Here is a 15,387-nt window from a genome sequence, read left to right as displayed (position 1 = left end):
ACAATAATACATTCATATTAACGCAACACATTAATATACAGTCCTGCGACAACGGACCCCGGTTGGTGTTCATTTCCCTCAGCTTCATCAGGTCGTAATCTGTCAGGTGCTGTGCATAAAGTCACATCTTTTTATAAACATATATTTTTAAATGATTTTCTAAATTTGAAAAGAGAGACCCGGGTATGTTATAAACTTACCCCTGAAGCTCATCTAACTATTTATCCCAATGATTCTGGTATATTCCATTTGGCTTCTAGACAGGTTCCCACTGTTATGGACCGTCTCCTCAGGTACAGGAGCTGCCAATTTATTCTACATGTGAGTATACAAAAATGCTCCATTTATAATTCAAAAAGCAGGAGAAAAAGAGTTACCCCAAAAGCTCAACAATTTTCAAATCTGACCATAAGGTCTAAGTCTTAATTCAACTTTTGTACAGGCTTCCTGCATTCAGTTGCGCTGGGCTAAAATGTTTGCAGCCACACCTGTATGTCGGTCTCTCCTTTTATTTACAAAGCTCTATTCTGAATTAAAGGTATATCCACTAATATTTATTCGGCCTTAAAAACTTAGGGGTAACTTTCCTTACCCCTAAAACACTAAAAGATAAAGATTTGGGATGGATTAAACCAATACCTATCCCATTGCAAAATCATAAAATATAATATCAGTACTAACAGAGGCTTACACAAAGGAGCCAACAACATTGCATGAAGATGTGTTACTTTCAACTGAAAGTAAAATTACTTGTTAAAGGTAAGAGGGAAACTAATGGGTTCTGGGCCTTAATCGTTTTACGTGAATCAAAGCATATAGTAGGAAAGGAAGCACTGTGCTTGTTTATCAGGGGTTTGTTATATTGAAACAAGTCAGTTATCTTGATTTTTATTTGTTTATTCCAGCCCTTCAGAAGTTCAAAACGAAGCCGTTCCTTTTGTGAGGAAGAAGAAAGACAAATAAGTACAAGATCACCTAAAAGAAATCAGAGGGTTGCGATGGTTCCACAGGTATGCTTATATATAAAATTTGTTTACATTTTCCCATAGCTAGGCTAAAACTTAATACTTGTCAAGAAATAACGAAAAACCACTCATGAAATGAACAGGAAAAAAACACTCAATTTTTCAATTGCATTATTACACTTAATCCAAATTGAAAAATTAACAGTTAGTAATATTCAGACACCATAAAAGTCGGCACCAGCCTGAGCACGGAACAACTCAAAGAAACAGTACAAGACTGGAAAACATGGAGAGAGCTGGCCCATAGATTCATGAAGAGTCAGACACGACTGAATGGCTAACAACAGCAACAACATTCAGAAATATTTGAATCTAGACAGTATTCTAAGATAGGTTGGCATAATGTTAAAATCAGTAGCTATAAAACTCTAACCCTAACAAACCAACAGCTCTAATTAAGTGCTGTCCTATACAGAGCTAAGCCTTCTGAGTCTATTGAAGTGAGGGATCTTCTTATTGCTGCTAATATATCCCTTCACGAGGCTAAGGCACAAAACCAGTCAAGAAACTGGATCTGTTCATTCTTCACTAGTTTGCATTCTTCTATGCAAAGTAGAAATGAGTGCACCAGTGGAGCTGAAACAGCTGAGCAAAACATGTCAGGTTCTGATTACTGAGCACAAATGGGGGTGGGGGAGCAAATCCAGCTCCAGATTTAGGAGACAAACAATAATAGGAAACAAAATGGAGTCTTTGATTTTCCTGGGCTTTAATAAGGGAGAGAAATCCTAATTTTAAGTTTGATGCAGTTATAGCAGTAGGGAACTGTCACTACCTCTGATTACTTGATAGTTCTCAACCCCAATATCAAGCCTATATGTTTATAAAATTACACACAGGTAGTTTGTAAGATAAAGGTAAAAGGTTCCCTTGCTCGAAAGCAAGTCAAACCGACTCTAGGGATGCGGTGCTCATCTCCGTTTCCAAGCTGAAGAGCCAGTGCTGTCCAAAGACGTTTCCATGGTCATGTGGCCAGCATGACTAAACGCCATGGCGCATGGAACGCTGTTACCTTCTCACCAAAGTGGTACCTATGTATGTACTTGCACTTTCTTGCTTTCGAACTGCTAGGTTGGCAGAATCTGGGACCAGAGACGGGAGCTCACTCCGTCATGCAGCACTTGGTTCTCGAACTGCTGAACTACCGACCTTCTGGTCTGCAATTCAGTGTCTTAACCACTTGAGCCACCACAGCCCAATTTATTCGTAGTTGGACCAAAATTGTTAAAATAAAAAGCACATTCCAAGTAAAGACTACCTGCATCCACAGTCTGCATTCTAAAAGTACATTTAAAAGCACTTTTGATTTGTGCTTCCAGATCTTCTTCGTGGTCTCTGTGCATCACACCTCTAAGATATAGTGCACCTGCGCCAACCTTGATAGGTTCCTCTTGAAAGTGAAAGGGATTTTCGTGCCCGCTCCCCAGTCACGCGCCGGCCCCGCTGTGCACGACCAAAGGAGGGGCATGACAATCCTGCCAGTTCTCTTCTGACCACCGCGCTCAGGGCCGGCTCGCTCGCCCGCTAGGCGAACTAGGCCTTCGCCTAGAGCGCGAGCAGGCCGTGAGGGCATGAGAGGAGGCAGGGGCGGCCACCGGCAGCCTCTCCGCCGCAGCCAGGCCAGGGCAAGAAGGGGGAGGGAAAGGGGGCCGAGGGGAGCATTGTCCGGCCCGGCGAGGCAGGTAGGCAGGGAGCCTATCCGCGAGGCCGCCGGCACAATCAGCGCCCCAACAGGAAATCCCGCGTGCAGCCGTGGGAATCCCCGCAGCCTCTCGTCATCACCTGCAGCCGAGGGGAGCGCCGGGCAGTGGGAGAAGCTCTGAAGGAGACCCCCCCCACACGCTCTCGCAGCCGCGATCCTGTGCGCGTTTGTCTGAATAAGGGGCTTGCTGGGAAGGAGGAGCCCGCGGGAATGCCCCCCCCAGCCAGGAGACGCCCTACGGCCTAGATGATTCCCGGGCTCAAAAGGCTGCCGGCAAAGGCCGCTCCCGTGGAACTCCCCGCCACGAAGCCGGCGCCTGGTTGCTTCCGAGAATGCAGTCCAAGTCCAGGGGCACCTTTAAGGCCAACACAGTTTAATTCTGGGTACAGGAGTTCCTGTGTGTGCGCAGTGGAGGCCCCCTTCTTCGGAAGTCTGGGATCCAGCAGCAGCTATTAGACCCGCGCGGGGCCCTGGCGATCCGGCGGCGGTGGCGAGGGGGAACACGTTTACCGCAAAAGGGACCCCCCCTCCCTCCCTCTGTTGCGCACAGAAAGACCTTCTTCTTCCCGTCCCTCCTGCTGCGGCTGAAGAAGACCGGCAGGGAAACAGCCCCTGGGGGGAACCAGAGGCCTGTCCGCGCAGCCCGGCTTCTCCGGCCTCCCGGCCCGGGCCTTTCTCACCCGCGTTTCTGTGTTGGGTGTCTTTGACGCCTTTGGCGGTGGCGTCTCCTGTTTTTATCCCCACCTGTCCCTTGTGTAGAGCCCGCTCCTCTCCGGGAGACTCAGGTCGGCTTGCAGGGGATACGGCAGGGCGGCCGGGCCGGGAGAGAGAGGGGGTTGGCCGGCCAAGGACATGGCAGACTCGGGGCCCGCTTTCTGGTATCGCCCACTAAGTCCTTGGGGCTCCACTAAGGAAGGACGCTTCAACAATCCATCCCCCCCGCAGCCAGCCCTTGGTCAAGGGGGCGCCTTGGACGGCGGGCGGCAAGGGCCCGTCCTACTAAGTGAGGAGCAGCCTTGAAATGGTGCGGGGGGGGGGCGCGGGAGGGGGGAGAAGAGCCGCGCTTAAACCGGGGCCTGCCAGCCAGGCGGCTCGGTCTTGTTGGAGGGCCTCCCCCCCGCGCCGCGCCTTTTGAAGTTTGCAAAAGTTCTTGCCTGTGTTTATGGGGTGTGACTGAATGCAAACACGGGCTGTTTTTCTGTGCATTCGTTCGCGTGCTAGCCCGCGTCAATATGCCTTCGTGGGCTCGGTCTCTTCCTGAGGCGCCTTTCTTCCTTCTTCTTTAATCACGCTAGAAGAGTTTGCCGAGAGAGGCAGGGAGCTGGTGTGGCATGGCTGCTACTGCTTCAGCGCTTTCGAGGGGCCTTAGAAGCAGTCAGGTGCCTCACAGCGGCGCTGTTGAGCTGAGCTGGGGGGGAGGGAAGGAGGACGGCCCGCCAGCCAGCGCCTCCGTGCTTCCTGCTCCCTGGCTCGGCTGGGGGCTGGTGGGGCACAGCTGGGCTGGGCTGAGCTGAGCTGGGAGGTGCAGCTAAGCACACATTGGATGCGGACGCCAAAACACTGACTTCAGCTGTTACCCTCTGATGTCACGCCTGGTTGCGTTCTACTGCCCTACCGCAGGACACCAGGGCGCTCATTGAGGACCTTCCATTCGAAGATGAGGCCCTTTTCAGTGTCACGACTGATACGGTCCTGCAAGATGTAGACAAAAGCATAAAGACGTCACAAAATTTAGGAGTCACGTCGGCTGCGGTGGACGGCTATTCCATTTTTTCTCACTCGCAAATGAGGCAGTTTTTGAAGGGCCTCACTTGCCTGTTTCCTCCGGCTCATGGGCCAACTTCCTCCTGGGATTTACCTCTAGTACTGTCCAGATTAACAGGCAAATCGTTTGAGCCCATGGCCACGTCTAGTCTGCAGCTTCTCTCGTGGAAGACTGCCTTCCTAGTAGCCTTTACCTCAGCTAGATGGGGGAGTGGGCGCGAAAATCCCCTTCACTTTCTAGAGGAACCAATTGAAGTCAGCGCAGGCGCACTATAACCCAGAGGTGTGAATGCACAGATGACCACTCGAAGATCATCAGTTACAGGTAAGAAACCTGGTTTTTTCCATCCAGTGAGTGATGTGCTTATGGGGTAGTTATACTGGTTAAGTTTTTGTTTTGGTATTTTTGTGTTTGTGTGCCCATGCCTGGAAGTCATGGCAACCTCTGATGACCCCTACTGGGGCATGGAGGACGTTCAGAGATGTGACTTGATAGCCTGCCTCTGGGCCCATAACCCTGACGGTATTGTGGGCAGTGATGGCTGGTGATATATCTCCTGTTGTTCCAGTGAGCGTTGCAGAGTGAAATAGAACTTGCACACACGAGCTTAAGTTAGTGCTATTTACACATTTATTTACAATATATACACAGTCCTTCCGGCAAAGCATTCACAGATTCCACTGACAAAGTGCTTCGCCAAGCAACCTGATACCATACTGGCATACAGTAGCATATATATTACAGACTTATATACACATGGATATCCAATTAGCACAGAGATGCTGAGTCACTGAAGCACCTCCTGCAGGCTGATGCAACATGTCCAGTCATGTGACCTCTGACTGTCATTCAGATCACCATGATCTGTCTAACAGGCTGCAGTCTTGCTTAGGCATTCCTTATGAACATGCCGACATGGTATTCTTTGGAGGTCTCCCATCCAGGAACTTACCGGGGTCGGCCCTGCTTAGCTTCCAAAATCTGACAAGCTCGGGCTTGCTGGGCAATCCAGGTCACGGCCTAGTTATATGTTTGATTGAAGATAGATTATATGCTAAGATGTCATTTGTAGGTTTTCCTTTAGTATTTTTGCATTAAATTAAGATGTATTTTAAACAAAGCTGCTTTTTAAAAACTGAAGCTCATTCCATATTTCTAAATCAATTCGTCAGATCTGATTTTTAAAGCTTTTTTATCTTCTCTAATAAAGAATATTTATTTTTTTAAAGAAAAGCCTTGGATCCCACCTAGAATTTCCATGAGCAGGGTCCGTGTCCAGTTTTTATTGGTTTTCCCCCTTCCTACAGCAGCCATAAAGCCCCCCCCCATGTGCTTCTGACAACAGGGGACTCCCAGGAATAGCCGGGGAGGGGGGTCAAAGAAGGAGGGAATTGGCAGGAATTCAGCTTGCCCTTGCACCTGTAGAAATTCTAGGTGAGATTCAAACCATAGTTTATAAAGTAGCAAGATTTCATTTGAATTGTTCATCTGTTAGTAACCTCTGTTTTCTTTTATTGTTTAGAAGTTCACTGCAACAATGCCAACCGCAGACAAAAAAGCATCACAGAAGATTGGTTTGCGGCTGCGTAATTTACTCAAACTTCCAAAAGCTCACAAATGGTGTATATATGAATGGTTCTACTCAAATATAGATAAGTATGTATGATTATAAGGCCTTTCATTTATTTTACAATTTAAAGCTGCTTGTTGGAATTAAGCTTTGTGCATTTTCATACAGTAACTATATGGATATAGTCTATACAGTGAAAGTTATTTTTTCTAAGAAAATGGGGCAAAACAGTTTTATCAATATCTAATGTTTTTTTCAGCTATTTATTTGACAGGTAGTTCATTCATCTTTATAAATAGTTCACACTGTTACAGATTTTAATTGGGATGAGAAAGTAATGTCCGGTCCCCCACAGCTATTAATCCAATACACGTTTAGGCAAAGTAGTATTTTATTAAAGCTATGATAGAGCAGGAACAAGTTCACTGTCCAGAATGCCTGGGCCAGGGTAGGCAAGGAATAATGTAAGACATTCAAACAGGGTAATAACCAATAATCTCCATTCCCGCCGAGCGGGCAGACTCCAGGTTACGAGCTCAAAAGCCTGAGAAGCAACGTTCCTTAAAACCTAAAAAATTACAGCTTCACACGGTGCAGTTCATTATACATTTGGCAAAGCAGCTCCCCCACACACCTGTTAACCTTGCAGATAAGCGTTGCCTAGCGTTTACAGACAGGAATGCATGAGACAAGATCATACACAGGGAAGATAGGGCATGCGCAGATGCCAGGGGAGGGGGGGGGGAACCAACTGCCTCCCAGTCTCCTATGGCAGCTAGCTGACAAGTAATTGCTGTTTCTGTTCCAGTTCATTGAATATATATTCACTAAACAATCTTTTGGGCCTGGTTTTAGCTATAAATTGTAGCATATTGCAAGATGAAATTGTTTCACATTTGCTTCAGGTTCCATTTCTGAGACAATTGTTGTATGCCTGAGAATAATCTCTAATAATTAATATGATGGTTCTTATAACTGGTTTTATTGAAGTCACAATGCAGTCCTATGCAGAGTTACTGCAGTCTAAGTCCATGTGGTTTAGACTCGAGTAATGTTGCATAGGATTGTGTCATTAGCATTGAATTGTAGCTTGAACGTACACATACTACCCATAGTCGGTAGGAATATATTGCTTTTAGAAGTGTAATATGCTGCTAATTTCTAAACTGTTTCAACTTCAAAGTATCTTTTTTATTATTCTAGTTATAATAAAGAAAGGGTAGTTGGTTTTGGACCATGAATCTGTGTAATAACTGTAATTTTTTAAAAAAATCTCTCATTCTAAAGCAAATTATAGTGTGTATGTGGAAATGAAATTTTCTTCTTATTTTCTGAAAGCACTTGAATGTATAACAGCAGAATGACAATTGTTTTTTAACAGGCCACTGTTTGAAGGTGATAATGATTTCTGTGTTTGCCTGAAAGAATCGTTTCCCAATCTGAAAACTAGAAAATTAACAAGAGTAGAATGGGGAAAAATCAGACGATTAATGGGGAAACCACGAAGGTAAAAAAAAAAAAGATTAGAGTATCTTTGGACATGTGAAGCACTTTTAGGCAGTGGTTTTTGTGTGTGGTTAATGATAGCTTTTATATGAAGCTTTCTTGTGAATGCTTCATTCATCAAAGCTTGTGGTTAGTTTATAGAACACAGGATGCAGCATATCATTATAATTGAGAACGAAACTGTGCAGCTGTTTTTCACCAACTAACTATAAGCAAGTCCCTATATCCCTTCTATGGTCCAAATGATTCTTTTAGGGTAGCTGCACTGTGAATATGCTGTCAGATTAGCACTGTGGGTTATAAAACCTTTAGTCTGCCCAGACTGAGATCTAAGAATAGTAGGATTGAAAGAGCATTCTACTGCAAGTGTCCTGCCCAAAAAAGCAGGACCATCCACCCCTCAATAGGTCATCCTACTCAGTTGGTGCCACAGAATGCCACTGACAGCATTTTGCAGCGGCAGAAAGGTGCCCACAGTGGTTGGGTTTGTTGTTGTTGTTCAGTCACACAGTCAAGTCCGACTCTTCGTGATCCAATGGACCACATCATGCCACAACAACAACAAAACCAGACAAATAAAAACTTGTCTACAGTTTTATAGGCATGAGCTTATGCAGGGCCCTGTAGATAGTTAATGTTAATAGAAAGAAATGCTTGCTGGGTTCTGTGGCCAGTTTCACATCTAAGAAGTTACTAAGTAGAGCACCTTCTGCTGTCCTTTAAAGCATGCATGAGCCACTAGGAGATTCATGAGCTATGTAGAACCCAAGCTATTGAGGGTAGGTAAGCATTAACAGTTTTGGACTGGATACAGAAGCTAACAACTAGCCAGTGCAGGTGCTAAAGAACTGGACAGATATGTTCCATCCCTTATATTGTTATCAGGATGTGTTCTGCTATACTCTCCACTACTGGCATTTGTAAACTGGGAGGGTTGGAAGTAACCAGGCAATGGTACCTGGATCTACTTTTTATTGAATATTTTTACTCTTGATTCTCAAAATTATTCACAATTTTGATGGAAAGTGGGATATAAATACTGACAAACATCTTTTCTCTATGTCAGCATTCAGACACAGGGAAAGACAAGCACTTGTTTTCAGATCATAAACACTTCAATTTTATGAAGTGATGCAGGAGTCTGTTATGAGTTGACTGAATTTTTTAAAATGTAAAAATGGTATTAAGGTTCTCTGTCTTATTTGGGGGGAACAAACTATGGGATATATGAATAAACAAGCAGCAGATCCACAAGACTCACAGGGGAGTGCGCCTCCCCTCTCAAAACACTGGCCAGTATCTCACAACATAGCACTGAGAGATCTTGGTCTTTTCCTTCAAACGTTTCTGCTAACCTGGGGGTTCCTGTGGGTTTGTAGACAAATGTTTTTTTCTGTGTACCTGACCCCATTCTTTAGGTTTGTCTATTCGTACATTGGGCAGGTTCAGAATTAGATACATGATAACAAATGCAAATGAAAAAATTCTGCTTGCTTATTTGCAGATGTTCTTCTGCATTCTTTGAAGAGGAAAGATCTGCATTAAAACAGAAACGACAGAAAATTAGACTTCTGCAGCAACGGAAGGTAGCAGACATATCCCAATTTAAAGATCTTCCTGACGAAATCCCACTGCCACTAGTTATAGGAACAAAAGTCACAGGTACCTTTTTCCTCTGTAAATGGAATTAAGTATTTTTGGTTGGTCTTGAGTTCTGACGTTCTTAACTTGAAGATAACTAAAGTAGTATATGTATTTATTTATTTCCTTTGATTTTTTTTATCCCGCCCTTCCCGCCGAGGCGGGCTCAGGGTGGCTTACAACATATTTGTAGTACAATAAAACACACAGTATTTTAAAAGATAAAATAGTTAAACCATCATAATTTCAAAGTGCTAGTAGTACAGGTAATAAATGATGGCAACGTTCTTCCGGCATCCAGATGGCAACAACCACCATTGCCCAGGTCCTTGCCAGGCTATTAGATGTTGATTTAACACTGATGTTGGTATTAGTATTGGTATTGGGGCCAGGGCCATGGCATCAGCGGCGGCACCCTAATCGAAAGCCTGGTGGAAGAGCTCTGTTTTACAGGCCCTGCAGAACTGTAAAAGGTCCCGTAGGGCCCTGATGTCCTCTGGGAGCTCATTCCACCAGTACGGGGCCGCCACAGAAAAGGCCCTGGCCCTCGTTACAGCTAGCCTGGCTTCTTTAGGACCCAGAAGGGCCAAATGATGTTGGGACCCCGATCTTAGTGCTCTCTGGGGAATATGTGGGGAAAGGCGGTCCCTTAGGTAAGTAGGTCCCTGACCATATAGGGCTTTAAAGGCAAGAATAGTTTTAATATAGCTGGTAGTGGTTTGTCCATAGAGCAAGATGGCAGGAGTGAGCAGAAGGTCACTCAGGAATGACCAATCCTTCTCCAAGTATTTAAAAGTAGCTCTACCCATCCCCCAGTGCTGCTGTAAATTTTCTTATCCTTTCTTTAAAGCTACCAGAGAACCTTTTTTGTTGTTGTTCTCTTTCCTGGAAAAGAGAAAGAGGCACATATGCACTTGCCACTTCTCTGTGATTCAGAGCAGCAGACTAACAATTCAACCCCTAAGAAGAGGTGCACCCTTCTAAATTCATTGAAGTCAATGGGTTTAGAAGGCTGTAACTCTGTTTAGGATTGTACTATAAATTATGCAAAAGAAAAAAATATATAATATTCAGAATTGTTTAATTCTCATAGTTGCACCAGTCAAGGATTTGTCTTCAATTTGAAAGTTTGATGTTGAATGTTGATTTCTTTTGTACACCGTATACATCACCTCAATGTATGTGATAGCTATGTAAAGCCAGCCCTCAAAGACATCCAGATCTGTTTTCCTAAAATTAAGATTGTGATATTTATTATTGATTTTAGCAAGGTTACGTGGTGCCCATGATGGACTCTTCACTGGACAAATAGATGCTGTTGACACTCTTAATGCTACTTACAGAGTAACTTTTGAGAGGTCAGGGCTTGGAACGCACACAATCCCAGATTATGAAGTCCTTGTAAGTATTATCTATAGAAAGTGGTGGAGCACACAACTGTTTTTCTCTGGAAATAATACATTCTACATTTTTTAAATGTTAGGTACACACTAGTTCAGGAACAAAATACAGATGGTACCATTTATAAGACACAGAGAATCTTTCCATATGCAAGTCATACATATGGAAAATAGGAATATCTTGTAAAGACTCTGAATAACTTTACTAAGAATTGCTTGTTTAGTTAGTGGTCAAAATTTCACTCTCATGCAGTTGTCCAATCCTCATTGCATTTACTTGATTGTCTGTTAATAAGAATACATACTTATTCAAAGCTACTGAATAGTGTTGTTTGACTAGAGACGTTCAAATCCCAGCATAGCCACGTAACAGGTATACTGCCTCCAAATCTCTCACCACATGTAAGGCTTTAGTATATATAATGTTTATTTTTAAAAAACTCTGCATCCACAATGAAGAAGAAGAGAAGAGATTGGAGCTAATAAGAATAAATACTTATTCAAAGCTACTGAATGGTGTTAAGTTTGACTAGAGAAGTTCAAATCCCAGCATAGCCACGTAACACGTATACTGCCTCCAGATCTCTCACCACATGTAAGGCTTTAGTATATATAATGTTTATTTTTTAAAAACTCTGCATCCACAATGAAGGCCAAAAATGGTAAGATTTGTGTATCAGCACCATATTTCATATCATGCAGTGAGTGAGACTAATAAAGGAACACATGTTAATCCTTTTGTTAGAAGATCAGTGAGTTTCCCTTTATTTTAGACACTCTGGAACTATAAGTACATCCTTCTCATTTTTAGGCATGTCTGTTTAGACATTAGTCCCACTGAATTCAGTGGAGCTCATGCTGAAATAAGTGTACATAGAATTGCAGCCTTAGTCTGATTCCAAGCAGAAAGAAAAAAATACACTGTACCTTCTATTTTGTTGGGGAGGGGTTCTTATTGGATGTTAAAACAGTGTTCATAGTACAATATAAGCTTAATAAGATTTAACACATCTTCTCAAAATAACTTCTTTTGTATATTTTGTCTGAAATCCAGAGTTAGGGTTGAATCCCACCAATCATTTCTACATGTTTTTGTATATGGGGGGTGCTGATTCCCCCCTCATCTTGTTCCAAGGGGAATCTCATGCCCCCAACGTGTTGGGGGGAATAGCATCTGGGGGAGGGGACATTTTGAGCAGTGGGGAAGTGGCGAAGTCTCACTTCATGGTGTAAATTAGTGGATATTTTTGGTGGGACATCAATTAAAAGTAAAAATAAAATTCTAGTGCTTAAAATAATCCTGAAACTTGTTTTCCTTTGTGATATAAGAGTAATGAACCTCATGAAACCATGCCAATTGCTGCCTTTGGACAAAAACAGCGGCCTTCTAGATTCTTTATGACTCCTCCTCGGTTACATTATACACCTTCCCTTCAGTCACCAATTACAGTAAGTAACACAAAGTGGAAATTTGGTCTCTTGTAGTCATTTTCCAGAATTTTCCAGACTGAAGAAAATGAAAATATCGATTTGATGAATTTCTGAAATGTGGTTAACTCAAGTTTAAAGCTTTATCAAATCTTTTTTAGGAATAAGTTGTTAAATGCAACTTTCTTTCTTGTATAGGAAAGTGACCCTTTATTAGGACAGTCTTCTTGGAAAAACAAAATTTCAGGCTCAGATAGCGAGACATTAGGTGGTTTTCCAGTTGAATTCCTTATCCAAGTGGTGAGTGTCAACTGCTTTTGTATCAGTTTTAACTATATTGGTTTTGAACTTCATCAATAGATAAATCAATTTTCAAACATCAGAAATGATATGCAGCACTTTGACTCGGTTTCCTCCTAGTGATGCTCTCTCATCTTTACCAACCTCTTCCCACTAAGGATGCAGTCCTGGAAGTAAGCCCTGCTAAACAGGGGAACTTATTTCTGGGTATATATGGATAGGATTGCACATCAGTTTTCTTTGAAATAATAAATATTACATTATAATTAGAGCACTTCATTTTAATATCTCGTTAAATTTTACTTGTGCAAGAATAACATATTTGAAATGAAAACTGCTGAAATCTGCTGTGTTGCTAGGCACTTCAGCTTGCACTAGACCAATTTTTTCAAGGATGCTTAAATTTCCTGGTGCAAGATAAACATGCCCTGCAGTGGAGGACCATTTCCACAGAACCCAGAGAGCAAAAGTATAGGATCCTTTCTGCCCTTTTAGCATTAAGTATCTCAAATTCCCATGATAAGTGTGATTATTAGAATATACATTTTTGCAGTACCTGAAGCATACATTTGTGATAACATTAAGCTTCCACTTTTTTGTCAGGTTTCAGGTTTCTCATGTTTTTGCTTTTAAAATTATGTTTGTATAGGGAGTCCTAGCATCACCACAGAACAAGGCCCCATTGGCCTAGTCACTCTATCGATCTGTCTTTCTGTCTTCTTCTTCTTCTTTTTCTTCTTCTTCTTCTTCTCTCTAATTTGACAATTAAAACATAATTATTTTATTTATTTATTTAAATTTATACAGAATTATAAATTACAGAATCTTAACCTATAGTAGTCTAGATGGCAATCAAGCACAATTAATCGATGTTCCTGAGAAGACTATCTGTATGAGTGCTCAGAATAAAACCAGATCCTGTAGTGAATTTTGATTACTAATTATAATGTCTGGGATGCAGAGATCTCTTAGGCCCACAAAAGGTACTTATGCTAGCCTGGGCTCATACAAAGGTTGAGAGAAGTGATGTGCGAGCTGGGGTGTTTCTGCTAACGTTCACTTCTAAGAAGGTCCTACTGGTGTACTTTTGCTTGAGGGAGAGAAATCACATGTGTGGGACTTCTGAGGATCAGGCCAATGACATGGACACTCCAGCTCAAATGTTTTACTCACCATCCATGGCTACTAGCTGTGATGAGTAAAGGGCACCTCCATATATAGAGGCAGCAAACCTCTGAAACCCAGTGCCAGGAGGCAGCATCAGGGAAGGCCTTGGCCCTTGAGGGCAACTGGTTGGTTGCTGTATGAGATGGGATGCTGAACTAGATGGACCACTGTTCAAATCCAGCAGGATCTGAGACTTAAATGCATGACCAAGCAGGCTGAAAGCACTGTGGGGGAAAGAATGATAATACCAAGATAATCCCATGTACCCACTTCTTCAGCCTTTCTTTGTCAAAATTTGTACACTGGTATTTATTTTGAAAGCATTGACTGAAAAAAACAGAACCTGTTACAGTCTTTGTGCAGCCAATTATTAAGTAAAATATTAGCCTGATAGATTTCCACTTCTGTAGTACACTGAAGAGTGAAGACACATTAAAATGGTTATTTTCTTTTTTCCCCTCCCCTGCAGACCAGATTATCAAAAATCCTTATGATTAAGAAGGAACACATCAAGCAGCTCAGGGAAATGAACACAGAAGCAGAAAAACTGGCAAGTACATACACATGCTTCAGTTGCTCATACAGAGTACATAGAGTTTTATCAATTGTGTAGGTGTATGCTTCTTTTCGTACAAAGATTAATCTACAGCATGTAAAAGTGGTGTTCCCTTGAAATATGCTGCAGTACCTCATCTTCTAATGTGCAGTTTTACAGGAATACTTCAAGAGGCAGCTTAAAAAAAAAAAATAATAATAATAATAATACTTTCGATTTATTGATTGCTCTTTCCCACACACCTGCGGGCTCAGAGTGATGTACAGTTACTCTTTGACAATTGGTCTAACAATATTCGTGGGGGATAGGGAAGACAACATACAGCATTTTTAATTACACACACATTGCAGCTAGCCGGGGCTTCATCTGCGGACTGGATCAGTCGTGTTCCGACGGCATGTATTCTTGTCGGCTGGCTGATGACGTCAGGGCTTCTTGATGTCGTGCTGCCACACTGCCACTGCCTGGCCGACTCGCTCCACTGCAGGGAAGCCGAAACAGCTCTTTCATCTTTCGATCTTGCCGCGCCTCAGAAGTCACACTCGGCAGCTAACACCTTCCCAAAGGGAGTGGTGTGCCCACCCCCTTACGGGTGGTCCCCAATTTATCTACTTGCCGAAGCTTTCGAATCGCTGGGTAGACGATGAGCTAGGACAAGGCTTGGCTGCTCACACCAGCACGGGGCTAGAACTGACAAAGCTTGGCAGTTCAGATATTATAGTTAAGCAGGGGGAAATCCCCTGTGCCACCGCTCCTAGGAAACTGACCAGTGATTTAGAATTACCATGGTCCAAATCAATGTTGTGAGATTTCTCGCAACAAAAATAAGCAGCATGGTCTTGGGAAGGACCACCACTGTCCTGTGTTCACAGTGTGGTTGAGCTGGTCTCTGTATTTTGCATTAGCACTGAAAAGTGTGTGATACCAATCAGAATTGATTTTGCTGGCATTTCTCGTAAATGGTTATTTAGACACAATCATACTGCCTGCTATTGTATCCAGGTCTGTATAGCATACATGGGAGGTTATCCTATTTTAGCCTCATAACCAAACTGTAAAACTGAGAGGCCCAATGTGAGTTGTATAGAAAAGAGTGTGCTTAAAACCTAGTGTGTTCTCCCCTTTCAGCACTCTCATGTCCCATAATATGATGACCACGCTTTCTGTAGAAACCTGGCCTGTCTATTCTCTAATCTTAAGCATGTGATATACAGGGAAAATTTGCAAATATCTTTAACTAGGAGAAAGGCCCATCGCGGACAGGAATGTGACAGGCCCTAGGACTCGTTCCCGGGTGAGCGGGGGGGGGGGCAAGGGGACTGTGGCT

The 15,387-nt window shown here is 43.0% G+C and overlaps 1 protein-coding gene across 1 annotated transcript in view; it reads left to right on the top strand.

The window, feature by feature from the left end:
- Positions 1–15,387, top strand: part of LIN9 (lin-9 DREAM MuvB core complex component) — a 36,651-nt gene that overhangs the window by 13,436 nt on the left and 7,828 nt on the right. Inside the window, exons 4-11 of the mRNA XM_015428973.1 lie at positions 906–1,010; positions 6,015–6,148; positions 7,444–7,569; positions 9,073–9,230; positions 10,477–10,610; positions 11,939–12,058; positions 12,236–12,337; positions 13,974–14,054. Coding sequence (XP_015284459.1) covers positions 906–1,010; positions 6,015–6,148; positions 7,444–7,569; positions 9,073–9,230; positions 10,477–10,610; positions 11,939–12,058; positions 12,236–12,337; positions 13,974–14,054 — 960 coding nt within the window. The remainder of the gene's footprint in view (positions 1–905; positions 1,011–6,014; positions 6,149–7,443; positions 7,570–9,072; positions 9,231–10,476; positions 10,611–11,938; positions 12,059–12,235; positions 12,338–13,973; positions 14,055–15,387) is intronic.

This window comes from Gekko japonicus, unplaced genomic scaffold, assembly GCF_001447785.1.
Source record: "Gekko japonicus isolate JY-2015 unplaced genomic scaffold, Gekko_japonicus_V1.1 scaffold1056, whole genome shotgun sequence".
NCBI lineage: Eukaryota > Metazoa > Chordata > Lepidosauria > Squamata > Gekkonidae > Gekko > Gekko japonicus.
Note: the sequence above shows the minus strand (reverse complement) of the source record. Positions and strands in the feature narration are given on the sequence as shown.